We start from the raw sequence: 26,064 nt of genomic DNA, 5'->3' as shown, positions 1-26,064 counted from the left end.
ACCAATGTTATATATCTGACGTAACAACAATGGGATCGAAAGTGTCTATGTGAAACTCGAGATGAATGTACGTCATTCTCTCCATTTTCAAGCAAGGAGGCAGCAATGATCATATTTGTTGATACACGGTAATAACTGTAATCTGAAGTGTTTAAACACGAGTCATATAGTATAGCAATCATGTATCTGGCTGTATCGCGTACCCTGTGTATGGTATTGTCCCGACAGACTACGGGGGCAAGGTGAGTTGTAACATGCACCGTGTGCATAGCTAGCAACGTTGTTACAGCAGTTGAACATGCGTTATTCTACATGTCATTACATATTGTATTTAATTCTCTCATGGTTGTTGTCCAGTTGTATGCTAACACCTGAGACAGTTAGTTAGCTAAGTTATCTATTCACTGCAGTGCTGTTACAATGGCTAGATTTAGCTAACTAGTACTCCCCTTCCTCTGACTTGCTATGTTCTGAACAGCTCTTTGAATGGAGTGAATGGTCAGGTCAGACAAGGTCCTTGTTGTCTACAAAGAGTTTGTTCTCTGGTGCACTTTAGTTTCAGTCGTCTACTCTGTTTGCTATTGGCACCATTTGTTATAATTGCACTACAGGCTCAACTCTCACTCATTCTGCCTATGTGTGCCATTACAGGGCGGAGCCAAAAAAGAAGAAAGTGGACCCTCGTAAAGAACACTATTAGTGCAATCCAAATTCATTGCTCTGTCCTAATGTACACCTGAACAGTTCCTTACTCTATTTGTTCATTTCCTCTAGGGTGTGCTGTGTTCCTCAGCTTCCCTTTGAGGAGAGTGAATAACAGGCTCTACTGCTGAAGGAGTGGTCCTGCTACAAACAGTTATGTGATCTTGTAAGCCAATGTTGGCCGAAGCTTCATCACCACAGCCCCGTTAAAGATCCTTATTTAGAAGCAAAAAAACAATGAGCAGACAATTTACTGTACCTTCTTTGCAGACATTTTGTTATAACCAATTCCTGTGCCACATTCGAATTTCTTCCCACCCTGCCCCTCTATGAGCAGACCCAGCACCGGGTTGAGATGGAGGCAGTAAGTCTGGCTGTGGAGGCCAAGTGGGATGCTCTGGAGGAGCTGAGGCTGGAGTGAGAGGAGCTCTACAAGGCATCACTGAGGCCAAACCCCCTGCTATTCCCTTTCAACCACCAGGGATTCAGCTTCACGAGGCACCTGAGAGCAAATGCAACATCAAAGTTCACACCCAGTGAGTGTAACACATTGTGGGCGTAATACGTGTTGACATGGATGTTCATCCATGTTTTCACATGATTTGAACGGACAGACAAAATATTTGACGAGGATGTTCATGAAAGAAGATGAGACATTAAAGCTTGCTCAGAACAATGGCCCGGGCACCATTAGTGGGTGTATGTCTCATTCAAAGTAAGGGTCATTTAACTGCTTTACTGACCATGACCTATTCATCGTATTGACAACTGCCCTAGCATGGATATAGAAGTTTCTATTCACACTCATGAAGTGATTCACATTCTGTAGTGTGTGTGCTCTGTAATGTTACATTCATAGATCTCATAGGTTTAAATACAGTCTGTAAGTAAAACATACCAGGGGGTTAAAATAAAGAATTCACATTTGTTTTATTTGAAATGCATTTTTATGTATGCAACACTAGATAAGGTATCATGTGAAATAATAAAAGGCAAAGATCCTGTGTAACAGTGTTACAGAAACACTGGCCTCAATTGCAATAGGTAGAGTCTCTTTCCATACAATGACGAGACAAAAACAGTCAGACCACTGGTGGAAGCCAGAATACTGGATGGTGTGCTTACCCTTTTCCTAATCCAGTATCTCTTTTAGCTGTTCCCCAAAATATTATTTCCCAGTACACACATATGTATGGAAAGAATGCACAACACTCTGTCACTATCAATAATTGTGTTTTTGATTAGAGTAGAACTTTCTAGCAGTAGAGAACACCGCACTAATACCAGTGAAGAGAATTGGACACCTCTGGGAAAAAAATCTACACCAGAGTGGTTTTGTTCCTGGAGAGCAGGCTTTTCCCCAACCAAGCCTAGCACTAAAACACCTTTCTAAACATGGTTTCAACTGAACCAATAAGAGTCAGGTGGTTAAGAGCATATTAGTTGGGGAAAAAGCCTTCACACCCTCTGCAAAGGGCATATTCAGAAAAGTTCAAGAACATAAAGTAAAAATACATTGTGTAGAACATACATTCTGCCATGAACAATTATGACTTGTTCCAAAAATACTTGTACTTTAAAATTCTAGCTCTTATGTCAATGGATTGCTCTGAATAACCTCAGGACCATGGCTCCCTAGCCACAATCTCTACAGTTAAAGCTAGAAGAATTGGTTAAGTTTGTGTAGTGAAACAGATCTCAGATGCCACATTGACCTTGGTCTGCCCATGTTTAGGGCCATGGCAGTATTGACCCAGGGGATGGTTAGGACTGGGAATCTGGGGACTTTCCCTGGTGCAGGGGCATGTGCCAGTCTCTGGGCGGATCTCGTCTCAGGTCCCACACAGGGGTGAACTTCCTCTGCTCTGCCTCCCGGTTCCTCTCACTCTGCTGTAAAGACTCCTGCAGTAGGGACAGCATAAGAGAGAGAACAGACCAAGTTGGTTGGTTGATCTCTCACAATTGAGACATATTACAAATGTAGTATCCTGTACAGAAGCAAACTGTAGCCAACATTTCTGGACCTTGATGGCAGTTTCCCTGTAAATACAGTATTGCTGTTCCAACGTTAATTAGGCCATTTCCCCTCACAGCAGAAATTATGATTGAGTGCTAAACTGTACCTTGGTCTCAGGGCCTGGGTTCTTCTCCCACTCTCTACATGAGTAGTAGTCTTCTTTCCACTGCCCGCAGGAGGGGGATGTGCCATGGGCATAGTAGTTATGGAAACGGTTCCACAGGCTTTTGCAGTGTCTGAATTCACTCCAGTAGTCATCACAGGTCCGGGGCGGCTATGGCGGTCACATATCACAGGTAAATAGACATAAGCATATGACGTGATCGAGGTTAATACTTCTGCCATATTTACACTGAACAAAAATATAAACAACATGTGTTGTAAGATCCCAAAAGTGTTCCATATACACAAAAAACGTATTTCTCTCAAACTTGTTTACATCCCTGTTATTGAGCATTTCTCATTTTTTACAAGATCATCCATCCACCTGAAAGGTGTGGCATATCAAGAAGCTGATTAAACAGCATGATCTTTAAACAGGTGCACCTTGTGCTGGGGACAATAAAAGGCCACTTTAAAATGTGGAGTTTTGTCACAATACAATTCCACAGATTCTCTGAGACGGTGCGTGGTCTGACATAGTTTTATATGAACCGCGTGGAGCACGTCCTCCCACACCGTCACCGGCATGACTTTGTTATTATTACTCGACCTGCACAGAGCGCGAGGAATATAATCCATACTTTCAACCGTACTGACGGTCTTCCAGGTATTCGTAGAACCATAGTTACATTCGTAACTTCCAATGTGTCGCGCTCCATGAGGTAAATGGTGGTCACATCAGATACTGTCTGGTTTTCTGTTCCACGATTTGTGGAACAATTCTTACACAGGTACATTTAAAGTCAATATTAAATTAATCATTGTTTATTGTCATCACACTGGAGAGGTTCCAACCAACTCAATACACCATAGTACACATGTCAATCAAGAGCTCTCCTTGGGTAGACCCAGCAGTTCTCATATACAACTATTCACAGACAAGTAATATTCGCAAGATTTAGCTTAATTCATGAATCATTACCGTTTTGTTTCATGTGACCTAACAATACGGTTTCATAACATGTGACAGACCAACAACACCTCTTGAGGTTTCTCCTCTCTTAAGCTGAGACCTTGAAACTGAGATATCTTTAGTTCGTTCTCAAAACATTTGGGCGTACTGCCAAATTGCAGCTACTGATAGGTGTGATTTGTTTTCAGCCACTTGCAAGAACACAGAAATTAGTTATAAGAAAAGCAAACATTAAAATTCCCATTACACACGCCCCTAACTTTTTAAAAATGGTATCTGTGACCAACAGATGCATATCTGTATTCCCAGTCGTGTAAAATCCATAGATTCGTGCCTAATGAATTTATTTCAATTGACTGATTTCATTTTTTTATTTTACCTTTATTTAATATATGAACTGTAACTCAGTAAAACCTTTAATTGTTGCATTTTTAAACGTTTTGCTCAGTGTACATAGGATGATGCATGTACAGTATGAATCAATTCCTCGAGAATTGTTCTAAATTTCCTAAATGTGACGGCAGCATTTCATTGTGTTATGGCTGTATTGCCATTTGATAACTGAAAAACTAGCTGGCGTTCCAGTATAATCAGGGTTCAAGAAAAACACATAATGGTGAGGCGTTGACCGTCCACTAAACCTCACCTATCAAAGTGCCAATTTGCTAGATACTAACTAATCTATGGTTAATTGGTTATCTAGCATCGATATTCTCTCAAATCGGATGATCAGTCGAGGGAAGAACACCTCAAATTCATGCTATCCCTTTCAATGTGGTTTTAGCTTGCTAGCTAACATTTACACTAGCCTCGAACAGCAGAGCACACTATCGAGTCATATAACGCTCGCTCGCTACAAACGAGTTACATTGGTGACTAGGGCCTTTAGTGAAATACGGTGACCTTACGTTATCATAAACAATACATGAATTTGGTACATTACCCTCCACATTGCTCCAGAATCTGCCATCATCACCTCCGTTGTTTTGACTTTTGACAAGAGGACGAAAACAGCCAATCAAGCACTGTGAAAAGGTCGTCACTAGTTACCTAAGCCAAAATTTCATAAACCCCGCCTATTTATGTAATTCCCCTTCTTAAAATGTTATTTTAAACTTAACCTCAACCATAGTGCTAACCTTATCCATAACCCTAAAATAAGAGCAAAAAGCAAATTTTTGTTTTCATTTAAAAAAATGTACGAAGACTTTGTGGTTGTGGTAACTAATAGAAAACTAAAAAAGCAGGAGTCCCACCCACCCACTTCCGGCAATGAATGAACTCGAGGACAAGAAGCTGATATTTGCAGAAGTATGCAAATAAAATTATTCACATCTATAAATTGCTCTATCACTTTACTGTGCTTATTTCACACGTATGAATTACAATATGTAGCCATTTCAATACCTGCTGATACACATTACTTTGGGCTCTATGAACCAAAATGTTAAAATCCTTCCACACACAATTATTTAAAGACAAAAATAAACAGAGATTTATATAGAGTGCACTTTATTCAAAACGCTGTACTTTATTTCAGAGTTGATAAATAAACAAAGGAATGGCTCTTATCCACCTCCGCCACTCATCACTTTCAAAGTTCGAGTTCAACAGGTTCCAATGTCAGAAGTGTTACCTAATTAATTTGATACATATTCAAAGAAAAATCGAACCCACTCCATCAACAACAAGGGTAATCCCATTATGAGAAAACAAGGTAGAAAAATGTTTATATTCATCATATTGTAGCAAAAGGAAAGGGTAGCTGGCTTTGGCTGGGCTCAGACCAGCAACCCTGTACTCTAACCACAGGAGGTTGGTGGCACAATAATTGGGGGACGACGGTAATGGCTAGAATAGCACAAGTTGAATGGTATCAAAGACATGGTTTGATGCCATTCCATTTGCTCCGCTCCAGCCATTATTGTGAGCCGTTCTCCCCGCAGAAGTCTCCACTGACTAACCTCAGTCCGAATAGCATTCCGTTTTTTAGAAGAGCTTTTAACATGCTGACCATGGACAAGACCGTTACAATATCATCAAAAGAAAGTAAAACCTTGCTGATTCCTGCTAAGGGACAGAAAAATGAACCCAGCTCTTTTCATGACTTGCTTTTATTGGTTTCTTATGATGGATGTGTGGGTATGTAGAGTTTACAGTAAGTCAGTCAGTCTCAGCAGTTGAATACTGTAGTGCCTCAAGGCTTTCTGCCACCTTTCTTGCGTAGTGACTGTCCCTCACCAGAAAAGGCGATGAATTCTGAATCCTCCTGTAAATATAAAAGACCAGCTTTAGCTTAATGCATTCACATTTGGCAATATAAGCACTAGGCTACGGCAGCGTAGCCTAGTGGTTAGAGCGTTGGACTAGTAATAGGAAGGTTGCAAGTTCAAACCCCCAAGCTGACAAGGTTCAAATCTGTCGTTCTGCCCCTGAACAGGCAGTTAACCCACTGTTCCCAGGCCGTCATTGAAAATAAGAATGTGTTCTTAACTGACTTGCCTGGTTAAATAAAGGTAAAATTAAAAAAAAATCCAATATAAAACGGTCTAAATATGGCTTTTATACCTTTCTGAATTTCAGTTTTGCAGGAAAGGGATTGAGCGGTTTATTACGTGTAACTTTTTTGACCATCGTACTTACATCCTCTGTTGTTTTCCTGGGCTGAGGCCTGGAGTTTCTGATGAAGGTGATCCTTCCGACCTTGTACTCGTAGTTAGGAATCCCTCTGTATGGGGACAGAGAGTGGTTAAAGGTTAAGACCAGAGCCGGTGTCATCATAGCATGTCACATGTAGTTTTGCAAAATCCCAGGAACTTTAAAAGTTCCCAGAATTTTGCAACCCTAGTCACATATGCATTCAGGGAGATAATGCAAATCTGATCTGCAAATACAAAAGTGACAGGATATGGGGAAGTGCTAGGGATTGGTTTTAGACTGGTCATAGCTCCCAACCTTTTAATGTCACTGGGATCGATGGGGACGGGGCTAGGCTCAATGCCTTTCTTTTTGCCATCCAGACGATTGCCTGAACCAGTGAAGGCCTATAGAGAGAATAAATATTAATAGATTCATTCATGGGTTAAATTGTGAATAACTGTGTATGAGATACAAATAAATGAAAGTGAAACATACAGTATGTGTATAAACTGCAGTAAGTAAGAAAAATATAAGCAAACTCACTCTGAATCTCATGTCCATGTCAGTCCAAGTGCTGGGGTCTCCTTCCTCTTCCTGTTGTGAGGAGTGATTAGAGTTCATCCAAACATACAGTATAAACACTGAGACCAGATTAGAAATATTAAATATGTGTGGTTCTTACTGTGGGCTCCTCTGGTGCTTTGTAACGTCTCTCTGGTTCTTTGTAACCCAACGGAGCATCAAAGTCCACCTGAGAGACAACAACAGGTATGGCTGGGTGAGGTAGAGCTATTCGGTACCATAATCTATGCTACAGTGTTGTGTCTCCATTTATGGTATGATAGACAGTACAGAGGATCTTACATTCATATCACATTCAATGATAGATACGGCCTTGTCTGGCTTAGTCTCCATCACTCGCAGTTCATAGATCTGAAATCAGTATAGAGAGAAAAAAACTGGTGTTAGAAAGATAATACAGGTCAGGCACAACTGTATGCCACACCTTAAATTTAGAAGCAACATTCTGCTGGAAAGTCAAATTCCATGACAGTTTTGCCTTGTAACCCAGTCATCATACCAATAACATTAAATAGTTACCTTTTCATTGTAGTTAATTGCAATAACATCTCCTGTGGTTAAGCAGGCAAAGTTTCTCAAGGCATTTTCCAACCTATGAGACAGACAAGCAGAATGTGAGAATAATTTCAGAGTAGTTTTTGTGTCTATTTTCAATGGCACTTAAATGTGCAGAGAGATAAGTCTATAACTGTAGCTACACTGCTTTGGGGTTAGTGATATCCAGGAAGTCTGGGCTCTGAGGCTGGAACTTGGAGTATGTTGCCACCATGAGGTTAACACTCTCCACCTGGACCAGGCCCCCTTCCTCCAGCAGGAGATTCTGCATCATCTACAGTGAAACACACAAACAGCCATGTTGCTACAGACACACTACAAAAAAAGGGTCATGACCACAGAGAGCTGGTTATATGTGAGCAAAGATTTTAATGAGCGTGACTTATAAACCTACACTGTGTGTCCCTAATTTAAAACATCCTTTGATAGAAAACTGAAATATGGCACTAGATATATGCCAGGGGCTATGAATATGTTTATTAAAACCTCACCAGTTTATAAAAAACAAGTGTTGAAATAAAACAATCCTGCTCACCCAGTGTGGCAGGTAACAAATACCCTCATCTGCTACAAACTCCAAGACACCACAGTGTGTCATTCTGTCTGAGTTCTTGTTGGTCAGTTTGAACAACATGGGGTAGGTAATGTTAAGTCTGCCTTTGGGGGAAAAGAGTGAAGGGTAAAAAAACAACATCTGCTGGGTAAATGGCATTTGTAGATTAGAGTTGAAATCTGGATAATGTAGGAAGAGTATACTTACTTAGTTGATCAAGTGCTGATGGCGGCATTATAACTATAAGGAGAAAACATTACAATGATATGAGCACTGAAGAACACTTAGAGCAGGATAATACATACTACATTGACTGTATGATGAGGGTAACTGCAATCTCTCACTTGTGTATGGGGAACTGGTGCAAAGCATAGGTGTTAAACTCCATACATTCCTTGTATAGTTACGATAAATTCGAATGTATAACTTATAGAACAGCCATCACATAGATTACTTACTTTTTCCTCCTTTCTCCACATCCGACCGGTCGTTGGGACCCGCCAGCATGGACACAGAGTAGCAGCGGTATTGAGTGGAGAAGCGATTTTGGAAAGCCCGTGGGATCGGGTGATCAAACATGTTGAAGGAAAACTGTGACATATATTTCGAAAAACAATTAGGCAGTATTGTTAGGTTAAAATGAGCTATTTTGAGATAGTTAGTCAGCTGGTTACTGCAGCTAACTTACCCTGATTTATTAAAAAAATATATATTTAATTTCAAACATATTCATAACTACTAGCTAGCCTGCGTAATGTAAAACTAGATGACAAGTGACACCCTATAACGATGTTTTAAAGCAGTACGATTCCCAAGTAAAGTAGTAAAGTATCTGAGCAAGGTAGCTATTCATTTAGTCTTAAATCGCATAGAGACAATGTGTCATTTGAGTTAAATGGCTAGCCAGGTAGCTAGCTACCGTTACCGATTTCCTACTCGCTAACGGTAATTAATTTAGCTAGTGAATTTCGAATGCGATGTTATTAGTGTAGGTATTATTTGACAAAAGCAACAGTCAAAACCAATGTTATTGAGTACTTACCATGATGTGCTACTGTACGCCAAAACGTTATATATCAAAATGTATTGAATAAAGCTATAATAAATAGCTTATTTGTTATTCTTCGTCTATTAAATAGCTTATTACTGCTCCGGCAAACTGGCTGCTGGCTGAAACTCCAATGTTGTTTTCCGCTTAGCCACGATGACAGCAGGAAGTGACGAATATCACAAAACAAAGCATGAACAGCAATCATAATCCAGAAACCAAGATCACATCCTACGGGATTGGCTCACAGAGCTGGATGGATAGATACCCTATAGCGATGCGCTATTTGTTCTTTGAGCTCAAATTGCAACACCAGGAGCTTTTTTGTTGCATGCCCAACATTTCCTTGAGGAAATATCACGCCAAATTTGCACGTCAGTTGACGAAATTTAAACAGCCAATAAAACTCCACTTTGTAGAGTTTATGTAAAACTGAATAGAACTTGCATGCTGGTAGGTAGAGTTTTATTGGCTGTTTAAATTTCGTCAGCTGACGTGCGAATTTGGCGTGATAGTTCCTCAAGGAAATTTTGGGCATGCAACAAAAAAGCACCTGGTGTTGCAACTTGAGCTCAAAGAACAAATAGCGCATAGCTATATATATATATTTTTTTTTTATGCAACCTCACGAAAATAGTGTGAAATGTTTATTACGGACATAAGAAAGGAATTCTACGACATCGTTGCCAACCAGGTGAGAGCTTCTGAAACTGAAATTAGCTTCCTGCATGCTAACTAGTTAGATAACGTTGACTACTGTAATTAGTTAACGTACTTAGCTAACAATAGAGAGGAGAGGACTATTTTTCAGTCGGCTAACGTTAATTTTGCGTTAATTTTGCAACAAGTGAATACGATGTTTACAAACTTCTGTGACTTGAATATTGTTATGTTTCTCAATTGCGTTGTTTTCAGAGAATTGCTCTCCTGGTGTCATCGGATATCGATGCACTCTGCGCTTGTAAGATGTTACAGGTAAATTAGAGCCTTTTCGTTTGCTTTCAAAAATAAGCTAACTATCTGACATAGCTGCACAGTTTGTTGTCAACTGTTCTGCTGCATAGTTGTGTAATTCAAATGTATTCTGATTGCTTCTTACACCCCCCTCTACACAGGCACTGTTTCACTGTGACCAGGTCCAGTACACCTTGGTGCCAGTGACAGGATGGCAAGACCTTGGTACTGCCTTCCTAGAGCACAAGGAGCAGGTAGTGTGACACTCCTGTCCAGTCCTGATAGCCCTGGAGTTAATTTTATGGTGTCAAATATGACTATCAAGAACATAAACATCTATGACAGGTGTGTTATTTGCTCTAATTTCTTCTAGATCAAGATTACATTCTAGGTCTAGCCGTATAACACTAGCCCACTTATTTACCGCCATTTGTCTGTGGCTCTTTGGTGGACGGTTTCGATTCATAATGCGTTGTTTGTATCGCCTTGTTGTGCCCCCCCCCCCCCTCAAATCAAAACATTGATGTCAGTGTGTGCATGCCCCATTCTGCTTCTTGTCTGTGGCATCATGGTTCCTATATTGCAAGGCTGATTAGCTTGGACAAACAAGTGTGAGGAACAGACAGGTGTGCACGCAAAGCGAGAACACAGCATGGAATGCATGTTTTGATTTGGAGGGCGGTGGTAGCATCTAACAATTGGATTTAATCGTTTCTTGTGCACTACGTGGTCATGTAAGGGAGGGCTTTTTAAGAACTGACTATGGATATACATTCCAACGTGGAACATTTGCCACTATACAGGTAGTCATTTGATTGTGAGTTCTCGAAAAGCATTTGCTATTGGAATACAATTAGACCTTGTATTATTATTATTATTATTATTATTAATAAATTCAATTATTAATAAAGAGGTCTAAGTTTGGGCTAGTCGTTCACAAGTGGTTGATTGACTTTGGCAGCAGTTGGGTGACTTCACAGGAGAAAAGTCCTTGAGGATACTACCTTTGAGATGATAAAGGGCAAATAAATTGTTGTCCAGATGGCATAACCACCATCAACCAGTGTTCTGAACCCAATCTCCCACAATCCCCCCCCCCACCCCCCCAAGGTGAAGCTGATGATAAAGCAGGATGATGGCCTTGGAATGCCCTCCTATGACGACATCTTCCACGATGAAAAGGAAGGCAGCGAGGACTGGGAATAAGAGTGATGGAGGCTCAGTGCCTTCTGGGAAACGGAGATGATGCGATGAGGTATTACCATATTGATGTAACAAAATATATGACAAAGAAAATATACCCTCTATTTATCCCATCCCACCTCTATGTAAATAACCATTTGAGCCAAGGTGGATCTTTCTCATATTTATGGTTCTTGTTTAAAAAATGTCCGGTGTAATTTGATTTGTGTGTATGACAATGATTCCACAAACAGCGTACAAAGCCGATCATATTGCAGTGATGTATTGCTATTTATACCAACATGTTCCCATGTTTTAGGGGGCAGTGGAGAGAAGGATAGAGCAAAGAGAGAGTGGGAGGCACGAAGGGGATGGTTCTTTAGAGTTTTAAAAGTTTAAATAGTAATGATGTTGTGCAGATTGACATTTTCGAAATATTTTCATTTCAGACGCGAGATCCTGTTTGACTATGAGCAATATGAATACCGTGGAACTTCAGTGAGTATGGATTATATATTGATTATGTTGAAACTGGGTCCTCTATCTAATCCTCACAGTATCAGTCAAGTTTGGACACACCTACTCATTCAAGGGGTTTTCTTTTATTTGTACTATTTTCTATATTGTATAATAATGGTGAAGACCTCAAAACTATGAAATAACACATGGAATCATGTAGTAACCAAAAAGGGTTAAACAAATCAAAATATATTTTGGATAATTCAAAGTAGCCACCCTTTGCCTTGTCGACAGCTTTACACACTTGGCATTCTCTCAACCAGCTTCACCTGCAATGCTTTTCCAGCAGTCTTGAAGGGGTTTCCACATATGCAGAGCACTTGTTGGCTGCTTTTCCTTCACTCTGTGGTCCAACTCATTCCAAACCATCTCAATTGGGTTGAGGTCAGGTGATTGTACAGGCCAGGTCATCTGATGCAGCACTCCACCACTCTTCTTATTGGTCAAATAGCCCTTCCGCAGCCTGGTCATTGTCCTGTTGAATAACAAATGATAGTCCCACTAAGCCCAAACCAGATGGGATGGTGTATCGCTGCAGAATGCTCGTGGTAGCCATGCTGGTTAAGAGTGCCTTGAATTCTAAATAAATCACTGAGTGTCACCAGCAAAGCACCATTACACCTCAACCATGCTTCACGGTGGGAACCACGCATGCAGAGATCATCAGTTCACCTACTCTGAAAGAGGAACGCAGCAAAGTACAGAGTTCCTTGATAAACCTGCTCCAGAGCGCTTAGACCTCCAGACTGAGGTGAAGGTACACCTTCCAACAGGACAACGACCCTAAGCACAAAGCAGGAGTGGCTTCGGGACAAGTCTCTGAATGTCATTGAGTGTTCCAGCCAGAGCCCTGGACTTGAACCTGATCGAACAATCTCTGGAGAGACCTGCAAAAAGCTGTGCAGCAACGCTCCCCATCCAACCTGACAAAGCTTGAGAGGATCTGCAGAGAAGAATAGGAGAAACCCCTTCAAATACAGGTGTGCCAAGCTTGTAGCATTATACCCAAGAAGACTCAAAGCAAAAACAAGTTTAGACATTTTTGCATATTTATTAAAATGGACATCTGGGCCACTCAAGGACATTGAGACTTGTCCTGAAGCGACTCCTGCATTGTCTTGGATATGTGCTAAGGGTCATTGTCCTGTTGGAAGGTGAACCTTTGCCCCAGTCTGAGGTCCTGAGCACTCTGGGGTAGGTTTTCATCAAGGATCTCTCGCTGTACTTTGCTCTGTTAATCTTTCCCTCGATCCTGACTAGTCTTCCAACCCCTGCCGCTGAAAAACATTCCCACAGCATGATGCTGCCACCATGCTTCAACGTAGGGAAGGTATTGGCCAGGTGATGAGCATTGCCTGGTTTCATTCAGATCTGACTCTTGGCATTCAGACCAAAGAGTTCAATCTTGGTTTCATCAGACCAGAGAATCTTGTTTCTCAAGGTCTGAGAGTCCTTTAGGTGCCTTTTGACAAACTCCAAGCGGGCTCTCATGGAAGCCACTCCTCTGTAAAAGGCCCGTCTGGCCACTCTACCATTAAAAGCCTGATTGGTGGAGTGCTGCAGAGATGGTTGTCCTTCTGGAAAGTTCTCCACCTCATGGCTTGGTTTTTGCTCTGACATGCACTGTCAACTGTGGGACCTTATTTACACAGGTGTGTGCCTTTCCAAATCATCATGTCCAATCAATTTAATTTACCACAGGTGGACTTCAATCAAATTGTAGAAACATCTCAAGGATGATCAATGGAAACAGAATGCACCTGAGCTCCATTGAGTTTCATAGCAAATGGTCTGAATACTTATGTAAATAAGGTATTTCCTGTTTTTCATTTCACATTTGCTAAAATGTCTAAATATGTTTTGGCTTTGTCGTTATGGGCTATTATGTGTAGTTTGAGGAACATTTTATAAGGCTAACATAACAATGTGGAAAAAGTGAAGTGGCCTGCTTGTCACCCTCTGCTCTCTGTCCTGCATTCTTTGTGTGTTAACCCCTTGAAACACTGTCTCAGTCTGCGTCTGACCCTGTACCAACACTGGTCTCTGTATGAGAGTATATGTAACTCATACCTCCTGCAACTTCAAGCTCTGGTCCATGCATGGCCGGAAGAAACTCCAAGAGTTCCTTGCTGACATGCGGTATGCTACCCTCAAGTTTTGACTGTCAACTAGAATCATCTGTCAAATAAGCAAATGATCATTCTAGGGACATGCGGGACTCAAATTCTTGAGTATAATTTACTAATCAATTAATCCGTGGCCTCTGAAGGACAAATGTCACTTCATCAAGAGTAATGAGCATCAGTTTGTCATTTGATTCATTGATGATGATGGGTGGTTTGAATGATTATTAAAGATTCTTTCTGTTTGTGTTGTCCAGCCTGCCCCTGAAGCAGTTCAACTCCATGGACATGTCAATCAAAGAGAATCTGCGAGAAGTCATAGAATAATTGTCCAAGAAATACAGGTAAGAGTGTCTGTTTTAGTGCATCAATATATGGAAACACTTGAGTAAATGAGGGATACAAAGTGTATTAAAAGCAGGTGCTTCCACACGGGTGTGGTTCCTGAGTTAATTAAGCAGTAACTTAGGGTTGTGTATAAAAGTTCTGTGCATACCATTAATTTGGCTGCCATAGCTATGTCCCCATAGGATGACATTGCCTCTCCACAGGACATGAGAAGTCACTGATTGGTTTGATGAGCATGAAAATGATGTAAATACATGCCATGGCCGTCCCAGTTACCGTACCTCAACCCAATGAACGCTTATGGGAGATTCTGGAGCGGCGCCTGAGACAGAATTTTCCATGAACATAACACCAAATTATGGAATTTCTTGTGGAAGAATGGTGTCACATCTCATATAGAGTTCCAGACACTTGTAGAATCTATGCCAAGGTGCATTGAAGCTGTTCTGGCACGTGGTGGCCCGGTGCTTAATAAAGACACTTTATGGTTGTGGTCAATTTATTTGACCAGTTACCTGTATCTGTAAATAATCCCCGGTATCAATGACTATGAATTCCGTTGTCTGACTCTGTATATTATGAATACAATATTCTCCTCTTAATATACCCAAAACCATCATTTTAAATGCTCTTGTCACTGTTCCTTCAGTATGAAGGACATCGGTATCCAGATGTTCGGCATTCACTTTGGCTTCAAGAATAGTTTCCGGCCAATGTGGTGCACGCTGCTGTCGCCCCGCTGGAGAACACTGGGAAGAATGAGAGCCCTGGCGACAACTTCATCAAGGCCCTTGACTTCCTCTCCAGGTACACACACACACACATGAATATAAAACAAGTACATCTGGATGCATATCATTAAATAAAAGGTTCACCCATCTTGAATGTTTTTGTTTTATTGATTTCTCTGGGTCTTTTCATGTGTATCTGCGTTATTGGCGTTCAAGCAGACAGAAATCCTGCCCGGTATGTTGTAGCACCGTGATAGACGCTCTCACTACACTGGAAGTTAATATAATACGACTTTTAGATTGTGAAAACGTCTATCGTACATGTCAGATTTCAATAGTGACTGATGTCATAACTCAGGAGGATGTCTTCTGTCGAATGAATGCCATTGATACATTTTTGTGATATTCCTACTTTGAGAAATTTGTAATTTAACGCCGAGTCCAGCACATTTTTTATCCAGGGTGCATTGCATGGTGCCGATGCTGGAGGTATTATAGAAAGGTTATATTAAACATTTCAATAGATTTCTATCTCCATACAAACAGGATGAGACTGGAGAGGACCTACCTGAATTTGTCCAATGGAATCTAATTTATTGCAAAATGTTTTGCTATGCTGTGTGCTAATGAATGCACCCTAGGTGGTAGAATGATCCCATCCTGATAGGGGTAACCTTGAGTGTCTCCATGGTGGCATTGACCTGGCAAAGAAGAAGCTGAAAGCCATCCAACAGAGCTGCATCTGCACCAACCTCATACTGTCACAGGGACCCTTCCTCTACTGCTACCTCTTGGAGGTGCGTGTGTGAGTGACATGCCCCCCTTTAACGCTCCTCTCCATCTCTGTGCATGGCACTCCTGATGTGAAGCTGTTCTCCGAGCCCATGGCTTTGACTCTGCTCTGCAAGTACCTGCTCAAAGCCTTCGTACGCTCCGTGAGTTCCTGTTAAGGGAATTTTTATCAATGATGACTAATTATGTATACATTTCAATCAGGACTGACTAGTCCAACTGCTATTATGTACTGTACATGTATGAATTTTCTCTCTTGCTCCCATTCCCAATTGTATATAATGTAGTCAGGAGTTTAGAACAATGCCTTGGTACAAATGAATGAACTGTCTAGAATGCTTATCTACACTGACTGACCTTGGCTTTAGGCGAGGAGGGAAGGCTTGAGAACTATAGGGCCTCTCTACCAGTGTCAAGAAGAGATAGCAAATGCTGATGTCATTTTCAGTTTATAACCTGTGGTAAAATGTGTATGAAGGCAGTACTCTCTTGAATTAAACGCTGTTACCTGACTTTTAAGACCGGGGCTCTGTCAATTCTTATAAAATAAGGGTCTTACAAACCTTTAATGTATTGACAGTGTTTAATTTTGATTGCGAATTAAAACCGAGGAATTTAGAATTCCTTCAACAGTTCCTCACTGTGTTTCACCTACCCATTGTCCAAGACCCCGTCTAGCTTTATTGCCCCTTGTCTTCAATTAGTTTCAAAAGAAAATGTGTTTTTAGATGTTCCTTTGGGGTCCTTTGCATCGTTCTTGCTTATGTCTGCCTATGCCTGTTCAAAGACAAGGAATAAGCGCTGTAAGCTACTGCCCTTGGTCATAGCTGCTCCCATGGATTTTGAAGGGAACTGTCATCGTTCTGGGCATCCCACCTGAGTCTGAGACATCTGACAAGAAGAAGTGAGTCCATAACGTGTGTCGGTCGTGCGCAAGATTACAGCACTTGAATGTTCTTGGTTGTATTTTGTGGGAAAACCCAAAAATGACCATTGGAATTTGTTTCCTTTCATTTGCTCTGCCTCTGATTTCTCTCACCCTCTCCCCCTCCAATGGTTTCATTGGCTGTGCTTTTGAGAAGGCAGCAGAAAGCACCAGCTCCAGAACTCTCCACAACCACTTTGACACCTCTAGTAAGTAAAATGTTCTTGTCATTGTATATATTGGCCACAAGAGAGCAGACATTACAGATGGAACCTGTTAGCTGTACACTTTTTTTATTTTTTTTCCCCCTTACACACAGTTCAATACTTGATTTTGGATCTCATCAAATGCCTCAAGTCATTCTTACAGGTGTAATCATTACATCATCAGGTGTTAACCATTTCCCTATGGAAACAGACACGCACACATCCTTACCTGTGTTTTCCCTTTGCAGTCATTGAGCTAAAGATGGAGGGCGGGACTAAGTTTCTGAATGCCCTCATCACCCTGCTGTCCTAAGGCACACTGTTTGGGTAAAGTTCCTGAAAGTGAAATATGAAAGCTGTCGATGCTGGAAGAGACTGACATTACAATTAGATTCATGCCCGATGTGATGAAGATCTCGATTGTGTGCTTCACCCCTTTTATTCAGCTAACAGTAATTCCAATGTTTTGTCGATTCAGCTCTGAACACTTTGATGCCAATTCCATGTGTATATTGTACAGTTTATTTTATTTTTTTTGTTTTTAATCTCATGTAAATAGTTTTTTTTTCTGTTGTCTTTATTTTTTATTTTACGTAACACTTAATAAATTATATTTTATCCACATATAATTGTTGACGCTACCATCTACTAGGGGAAGGATACGTTTGAAACATTGTAGTAGGGTGTGTAATAAAATTTCTCAGTATGTGATATGGACCATAGAAACTTATGGTTTAACCATCTCCCCCAGTCAACTGATCTGGAGCATGGGTTAATACACGTTGGCCCACATAGCGGAATATAACCCCAGTTTCCTGGTTTAGTTTGGGCTTTGTTCATTACTGTGCTGGATGGATGGGTGTGCTCCAAGCCCCGCTCTGTGAGCCCCTTATCTCTCTCTGATCAATCTGCAGCCACGACCCACAGAGCAGAGGGTGCTGGCAGTTTCACAGGAAAGGCTGATCTGCTCTCCACAGTGAGAGAGAAACATGCCAGAAGGAGCATCTTACTTACTGAGCTCTGGTGCAGTGCAACTGAATGTTAGAAAGTGTATAGTTCTATTGTTTAGCATTTAGTTTCCTCTGAACCCACGTGTGTACAGGTGTGGCCAAAAGTATTGAGAATGACACATTAATTTCCACACGTTTGCTGCTTCGGTGTCTAGATATTTTTGTCAGATGTTACTATGGAATAGTGAAGTATAATTACAAGCATTTCATAAGTGTCAAAGGCTTTTTTGACAATGACATGAAGTTGATGCAGAGAGTCAATATTTGCAGTGTTGACCCTTTTTCAATACTACTGCAATCCGCCCTGGCATGCTGTCAATTAACTTCTGGGCCACATCCTGACTGATGGCAGCCCATTCTTGCATAATCAATGCTTGGAGTTTGTCAGAATTTGCGGGGTTTTGTTTGTCCACCCGCCTCTTGAGGCTTGACCACAAATTCTCAATGGGATTAAGGTCTGGGGGGTTTCCTGGCCATGGACCCAAAATATATGCTTTGTTCCCCGAGCCACTTAGTTATCACTTTTGCCTTATGGCAAGATGCTCCATCATGCTGGAAAAGGCATTGTTCGTCACCAAACTGTTCCTGGATGGTTGGGAGAAGTTGCTCTTGGAGGATGTGTTGGTACCATTCTTTATTCATGGCTGTGTTCTTAGGCAAAATTGTGAGTGAGCCCACTCCCTTGGCTGAGAAGCAACCCCACACATGAATGGTCTCAGGATGCTTTACTGTTGGCATGACACAGGACTGATGGTAGAGCTCACCTTGTCTTCTCCGAACAAGCTTTTTTTTCAGATGCCCCAAACAACCGGAAAGGGGATTCATCAGAGAAAGTCCTCAGCTGTCCAATCCCTGTACTTTTTGCAGAATATCCGTCTGTCCCTGATGTTTTTCCTGGAGAGAAGTAGCTTCTTTGCTGCCCTTCTTGACACCAGGCCATCCTTCACAAGTCTTTGCCTCACTGTGCATGCAGATGGCGCTTGCTGGACTTTCTTGGGCGCCCTGAAGCCTTCACAACAATTGAACCACTCTCCTTGAAGTTCTTGATGATCTGATAAATGTTTGATTTAGGTGCAATCTTACTGGCAGCAATATCCTTGCCTGTGAAGCCCTTTTGGTGCAAAGCAAGGACGGAACGTGTTTCCTTGCAGGTAACCATGGTTTGCAGAGGAAGAACAATGGTTCCAAGCACCACCCTCCTTTTGAAGCTTCCCTTCTGTTATTCGAACTCAATCAGCATGACAGAGTGATCTCCAGCCTTGTCCTCGTCAACACTCGCACCTGTGTTAACGAGAGAATCACTGACATGTCAGCTGGTCCTTTTGTGGCAAGGCTGAAATGCAGTGGAAATGTTTTTTGGGATTCAGTTAATTTGCATGGCAAAGAGGGACTTTGCAATTAATCTGATCACTCTTCATAACATTCTGGAGTATATGCAAATTGCCATCATACAAACTGAGGCAGCAGACTTTGAAAATTAATATTTGTCTCATACTCAACTTTTCCCACGACCGTATATAAAGTTGAAGTCGGACGTTTACATACACTTAGGTTGGAGTCATTAACTTGTTTTTCAATCACTCCATACATTTCTTGTTAACAAACTATAGTTTTGGCAAGTCGATTAGGACATTACTTTGTGCATGACACAAGTAATTTTTCCAACAATTGTTTGCAGACAGATTATTTAACTTATAATTCACTGTATCACAATTCCAGTTAGTCAGAAGTTTACATACACTAAGTTGACTGTGCCTTTAAACAGTTTGGAAAATTCCAGAAAATGATGTCATGGCTTTAGAAGCTTCTGATAGCCTAATTGATGTCAATTGGAGGTGTACCTGTTTTTCAAGGCCTACCTTCAAACTCAGTGCGTCTTTGCTTGACATCATGGGAAATCAAAAGAAATCAGCCAAGACCTCAGAAAAATAATTGTAGACCACCACAAGTCTGGTTCATCCTTGAGAGCAATTTCCAAATGCCTGAAGGTACCACGTTCATTTGTACAAACAATAGTATAAACACCATGGGACCACACAGCCGTCATACCGCTCAGGAAGGAGATGTGTTCTGTCTCCTAGAGATTAACGTACTTTGGTGCGAAAAGTGCAAATCAATCCCAGAACAAAAGCAAAGGACCTTATGAAGATTCTGGAGGAAACGGGTAAAAAAGTATCTATATCCACAGTAAAACGAGTCCTACATCGACATAACTTGAAAGGCCGCTCAGCAAGGAAGAAGCCACTGCTCCTAAACCGCCATAAGAAAAGCCACACTACGGTTTGCGACTGCACATGGGGACAAAGATCATACTTTTTGGAGAAATGTCTTCTGGTCTGATGAAACAAAAATATAACTGTTTGGCCGTAATGACCATCGTTATGTTTGGAGGAAATAGGGGGAGGCTTGCAAGCCGAAGAACGCCATCCCATCCGTGAAGAATGGGGGTGGCAGTATCCTGTTGTGGGGGTGCTTTGCTGCAGGAGGGACTGGTGCACTTCACAAAATAGATGGCGTCATGAAAAAGGAACATTATGTGGATATATTGAAGCAACATTTCAAGACATCAGTCAGAAAGTTAAAGCTTGGTCACAAATGGGTCTTCCAAATAGACAATGACCTCAAAATGACCTGCAAACCTGACTGTTACACCAGCTCTGTCAGGAGGAATGGGCCAAAATTCACCCAATTTATTGTGGGAAGCGTGTGGAAGGCTACCCAAAACTTGTGACCCAAGTTAAACAATTTTAAAGGCAATGCTACCAAATACTAATTGAGTGTATGTAAAATTTGACCCACTGGGAATGTGATGAAAGAAATAAAAGCTGAAAGAAATCATTCTCTCTACTATTATTCTGACATTTCACATTCTTAAAATAAAATGATGATCCTAACTGACCTAAAACCGGGATTTTTTACTGGGATTAAATGTCGGGAATTGTGAAAAACTGAGTTGAAATATATTTGGCTAAGGTGTATGTTAACTTCTGACTTCAACTGTATATATACACACACACACCACCACACCAATTACTGGGTGGAACCTGTTTATTTTCTAGTGATGTTATTACCTAAAGTGAGCTTACAGAGACAAATTATTGTTTACTTCTACTTTGGGAGAAGATGGTCTCTTGAACTTGGCCACTGTGATGTGGGACTTCGCTGCCATGACTTCCCTGGTCAGGGTCTGGTTTCACTATTCCACTATTCCTTTACATTGTGAACTTCATCCTTATCAAAGAATGTTCTGGAGGTTTTCCTGTCTGCCTTTTCACCAAATCACAACAGGTTTGTGCCCCACCTCAACACCCCCATACCCTTTTACCTTCTCATAGCCTCACCCCAATCTATACAGAGGTCACATCTCTCAGATGCCATTGAACGTGAAGAGATTGTGAATTCCATCCAGTCAATTATGGTATCCCTCCCACTGGCCATTCTTCGGGGGAAACATCACTCATCGTCTCTGTTGCAAAAAGTTGGGAATTAGCAGAATTCTGAATAAAGACAAAGTTTCTACCTGGTTGAGCTTCCCCTGATATCTGACCAGGGTCCAATAGTGCACTTTATAGGGAATAAGGTGTCGTGGGATGCAACCTCAATTGTACCTCTCCAGTCCTAACCCATCTTTACTTCATCTCCAAACAATCTCCATCTCGCCATTATTTCACTCCACCTTTAAATCAAACCACCTCACCACTCAAACCCCACCATATTTATTGATTACCATCTTCCACCCATCCAACCAACAGTGATGTGTAGCCACCGGTCTTTCCGCTGCTCTGTTCCAGAGGATTATGACACACTCCCCTGGTCGGGTCGCCACGACACACACACACACACGTGGCAGGAGAGGGGTAGGGTGTGGGACAGAGTATTAGATGACTTTACAGTTGCCTTTACTCCTTAGGGTTTTTCTACTTTGTTCACAGAAGGACCCCAGTGACTACTTTACCCAAGAGCACTGTGTGCGATTGTGTGTATGGGTCACTGTGTCAATACCATTGCAGCTCATTATCTCTTTATTCATATAGTATTACATATTTGTTTATTGGTTAGAAAGACTTAAAGAGATGTTTGAAAGTTTTAGGGAAGACATTTTCAAACTTAAAATGTTGCTTAATGATTAACATTCTCTCAAACAAACTCACTTTCAAAGTGAAGGAGATGAGTTGAGGTCTCTTCGGCAGTTTACGTTAATGTTTTTTTTTTTACAGTGGCTGTGAAGCATTCAGGCACATTATATGTACAGCATGTCTCAATCACTTCTCACACATAACCCTCTCCATCTAAAGCCATTTCACTACTTCTCTTCCTCTTTCTTTCTCGATTTAACAATCCCAGATTCCTGATGGGATTAGCCAGGCTGGACGACCAGGGACAAAAGCCCACAGCTGACTCCTACTCCCTGTCGCCCGTCTCACCGAGTCACTGCTGAGGAGGGGGAGTGGGTTACACACACACACACAAATAAGTTACTCTTCCCCAGTGCTGAATTTACTGAGCCAATCGTCACTAGCTCCCTCAAACTTCAGCTGGGGTCTACAGATGCCCTTTACATTTTGACCCTTAATCCTAGTGTCCTCTGACCTCTCACAGTTATAGGTTCAGCCTCGAAAGCTGGCATCACTACCCTCTTTCTAAACAAACTCTTGAAACAGAGTATAAATGTTGTGCATTTTTCTTATTTCTTATTTGGTAGTGTAGCAATGAACCTGACGACAGTGCATGCTTTTTTTCTTTCCTTCTTAAAACCGAGATGCCATCGAACTACAGACCATGTTGGGAACAAAGGACCTACCACTGCTACTGCTTTCTGAAAGTCTAACCACCTACCCACCGTCATGGATCTGTGACTATACCAAATGCTTAGACACATACATGGCATGGAGAGGCCAGTGTCTTAGATGACTGGGCAGCCTCACAGAAGGCCAGACCTGAGGCCAATTAAAGCCTTTCATGAGAAGGGACACACTGCACTTCCTGGAAACCTCACAGAGAGGGAAGGACATTCTTTACACTATCCTAGTCCAGTCCTGAGGGTATTCAAAACAGAATCCACTGGGCCAAAACTGGTTGAGTCAACATTGTGTCCATGTCATTTCAACTGCAAAATATTTGTTTTAAGTTATCAACACAAGGGAACTTCATATTTCCTTTCACCCAACTTATAACCTATATGCCATGGTGACATTGTTTGTTGGTTTCACTTTAGTTGACAACTCAAACAAATGTTAATCAAAACTAGACATGAACTAACATCTGTGCCCAGTGGGAGGGTGTCAACCCATACTGTTTCTGCTACTTTGTACCAAGATAAACTTTGATAGGGGCTCACACACTCATAGGAATTATCTAAACACTAATTTAATCCTAAACTAATAGTTTGTTGTTTATTTTTCCCAAGCTGTGCTGTTGTGAGCATCAGTCAACAGATAAAATCCACACCAGTGCCTGGAATAAGCAACACAGAGTTTCCTGCAAGACGCAATTAGTGTCAAAACAATGCTCTCCTCAGGATCCTGTGTGTGTGTTGTAACTTGTTTGTTTATTTACCCTTGTACTGATTGCCATTTCCCATGTAAACATGTGGGCCAACAGGCCCAGCTGATACTAAAAACAGCCTTCTCCATTAATTACAAAGACCTTGGGTTGACTACAGTCGTGGCCAAAACTTTTGAGAATGACACAAATATTAATTTCCACAAGGTTTTGTCAGATGTTACTATGGAATACTGAAGTATAATTACAAGCATTTCATAAGTGTCAAAGGCTTTTACAATTACATGAAGTTGATGCAAAGAGTCAATATTTGCAGTGTTGACCCTTCTTTTTCAAGGGCAATCCGCCCTGGCATGCTGTCAATTAACTTCTGGGCCACATTCTGATTGACGGCAACCCATTATTGCATAATCAATGCTTGGAGTTTGTCAGAATTTGTGGGTTTTTGTTTGTCCACCCGCCTCTTGAGGATTGACCACAAGTTCTCAATGGGATTAAGGTCTGGGGAGTTTCTTGGCCATGGACCCAAAATATTGATGTTTTGTTCCCCGAGCCACTTAGTTATCACTTTTGCCTTATGGCAAGATGCTCCATCATGCTGGAAAAAGCATTGTTCATCACCAAACTGTTCCTGGATGGTTGGGAGAAGTTGCTCTCGGAGGATGTGTTGGTACCATTCTTTATTCATGGCTGTGTTTTTCGGCAAAATTTTGTGCAAGGCAATGATGACGGCACTTGTTTCCTTGCAGGTAACCTTGGTTGACAGAGGAAGAACAATGATTCCAAGCACCACCCTCCTTTTGAAGCTTCCAGTCTGTTATTCGAACTCAATCAGCATGACAGAGTGATCTCCAGCCCTGTCCTCGTCAACACTCACACCTGTGTTAACGAGAGAATTACTGACTTGATGTCAGCTGGTCCTTTTGTGGCAGGGCTGAAATGCAGTGGAAATGTTTTTTGGGATTCAGTTCATTTGCATGGCAAAGAGGGACTTTGCAATTAATTGCAATTCATCTGATTACTCTTCATAACATTCTGGAGTATATGCAAATTGCCATCATACAAACTGAGGCAGCAGACTTTGTGAAAATTAATATTTGTCTCATTCTCAAAACTTTTGGCCACGAATGTAGACAGAGTAGATAGAGGACCGCTGGCATGGCATGCACTCACACATTAGGATACTCACTGTTTCTCCAAATGATGTGTTGTATGTAATTCCTGGGTTATAGTTTGGTTTACTTGTTTGGTCACTTCAACCCCCCTCCCCCCAAATGTGGGTTCTTAGCTGAAAAGGTTGACAGACATACAAGAAGAGAGACTCAGAAAATGTCTCCTGAGCCGACTCTGACATTCCACAACCTGCAGGCCCTCTCATTCATCTCATCAGAGAGCTGTCAGGCATTTGTCTGGTCCGGCTGCCTTGTGGTTTCTTGGATGTGTTGTCTGTTCTGTGGCATGTTTGTTTCAGTGTTTAACAGGGTTGTTTTTTGTGTTGTGGCCTGATGTTGTTGTATTGGTGTACTATACAGTATACAGTAGGCAGACTGGTGTTGTATTGGTGTACTATACAGTAGGCAGACTGTTGTTTAGAATCTGTTCATATATTCTGGGTGATTGGTGGAGTGGAAAATCTTTTCACTCTATGTTAATATTTTGTAATGCAATTGATAACCTCCTCATTGGGGTCTTGATTCCTCATTCTAGTGTAAAGGAACAACATGTTGTTCCATCTAGATGACAAAAGCAGGAATGTCTTGGGTGGGATGTCAGAGGGAGTAGCCTCTGTTTTTTTTGCTGACAAGTCCAAAAACATCTCCAACACAAACACAACCACTTTAGGACGGTGTAGTGCAGGGTAGATGAGATTAATGATTTGGAATGAGTGACTTTGTCTGGCCCAGGTTTTTGTGTGTGTGTGTGTGTGTGTGTGTGTGTGTGTGTGTGTGTGTGTGTGTGTGTGTGTGTGGACGTGTGTGTGGACGTGTGTGTATGGAAGTGTGTGGACGTGTTTAACTATACTTGTGGGGATCAGAAGTCCCCACAAGAATAGTAAACAAACAAAACTTTGACCAACTGGGGACATTTTGTTGGCCCCTACAAGGTCAAATGCTATTTCTAGGGGGTTAACGTTAGAATTAGGTTTAGGGTTAGGGTTAGGAGCGAGGTTTGGTTTTAGGGTTAGTGTTAGGAGCTAGGGTTAGGTTTAGGGTCAAGGTTAGGTTTTTGGGGTAAGTTTAGGGTTAAGCTTAGGGTTAGGGGTTAAGGAAAATAGGATTTTAAATGGGACTGAATTGTATGTCCCAACAAGGTTAGCTGTGCAAGACTGTGTGTGTGTGTCTCTCTCTCTGCGCGCGTTCATGGACATGTGTGTGTGCATCTGTGTGTGTGTTCATGCTTGAGGTATAGTAGTGTGAGACAACAACTAGAGAGCCCATAACAAGGAGTGTTTCACATGTGTGATGGAGCAGTGTTTAAGCCCCCTCTCTCCCATATTTCACATGTCCCTCCCTGTTCCGTTGTCTGACAGGAAGTCTGATCGTGCTACTGGGCTGGCTTAAGTCTCAGTGGTCCACAACTATCTAGCCATGAATTGTGCC

The 26,064-nt window shown here is 41.5% G+C and overlaps 2 protein-coding genes, 1 long non-coding RNA gene and 1 pseudogene across 3 annotated transcripts; 2 read left to right on the top strand and 2 right to left on the bottom strand.

Annotated features, from left to right (window-relative positions):
- Positions 1-20: 20 nt before the first annotated feature.
- LOC135542956 (uncharacterized) lies at positions 21-1,642 on the top strand. The gene is made up of 2 exons (XR_010456153.1): positions 21-242; positions 652-1,642. It is a non-coding gene; the product is annotated as an uncharacterized LOC135542956 (long non-coding RNA).
- On the bottom strand, positions 1,608-4,848 carry c1h22orf39 (chromosome 1 C22orf39 homolog). Its single transcript, XM_064970076.1, has 3 exons — positions 4,738-4,848; positions 2,826-2,993; positions 1,608-2,604 (listed from the first exon to the last, which is right to left on the bottom strand). The coding sequence occupies exons 1-3, from the start codon at positions 4,765-4,767 to the stop codon at positions 2,467-2,469; spliced, it is 336 nt and encodes a 111-aa protein (XP_064826148.1). The 5' UTR covers positions 4,768-4,848; the 3' UTR covers positions 1,608-2,466.
- Positions 4,849-5,289: 441 nt separating this feature from the next.
- On the bottom strand, positions 5,290-9,359 carry LOC135542933 (ubiquitin recognition factor in ER-associated degradation protein 1). The gene is made up of 12 exons (XM_064970067.1): positions 9,167-9,359; positions 8,583-8,715; positions 8,332-8,364; positions 8,107-8,228; positions 7,715-7,845; positions 7,536-7,608; positions 7,299-7,367; positions 7,117-7,185; positions 6,978-7,028; positions 6,750-6,838; positions 6,438-6,522; positions 5,290-6,063 (listed from the first exon to the last, which is right to left on the bottom strand). Exons 1-12 carry the CDS (start codon positions 9,167-9,169, stop codon positions 5,992-5,994), a joined length of 930 nt encoding a protein of 309 aa, XP_064826139.1. The 5' UTR covers positions 9,170-9,359; the 3' UTR covers positions 5,290-5,991.
- Positions 9,360-9,527: 168 nt separating this feature from the next.
- Positions 9,528-16,340, top strand: LOC135518116 (cell division control protein 45 homolog; annotated as a pseudogene).
- Positions 16,341-26,064: the final 9,724 nt, after the last annotated feature.

The sequence above is a fragment of the Oncorhynchus masou genome, chromosome 1 (genome assembly GCF_036934945.1).
Source record: "Oncorhynchus masou masou isolate Uvic2021 chromosome 1, UVic_Omas_1.1, whole genome shotgun sequence".
NCBI lineage: Eukaryota > Metazoa > Chordata > Actinopteri > Salmoniformes > Salmonidae > Oncorhynchus > Oncorhynchus masou.
Note: the sequence above shows the minus strand (reverse complement) of the source record. Positions and strands in the feature narration are given on the sequence as shown.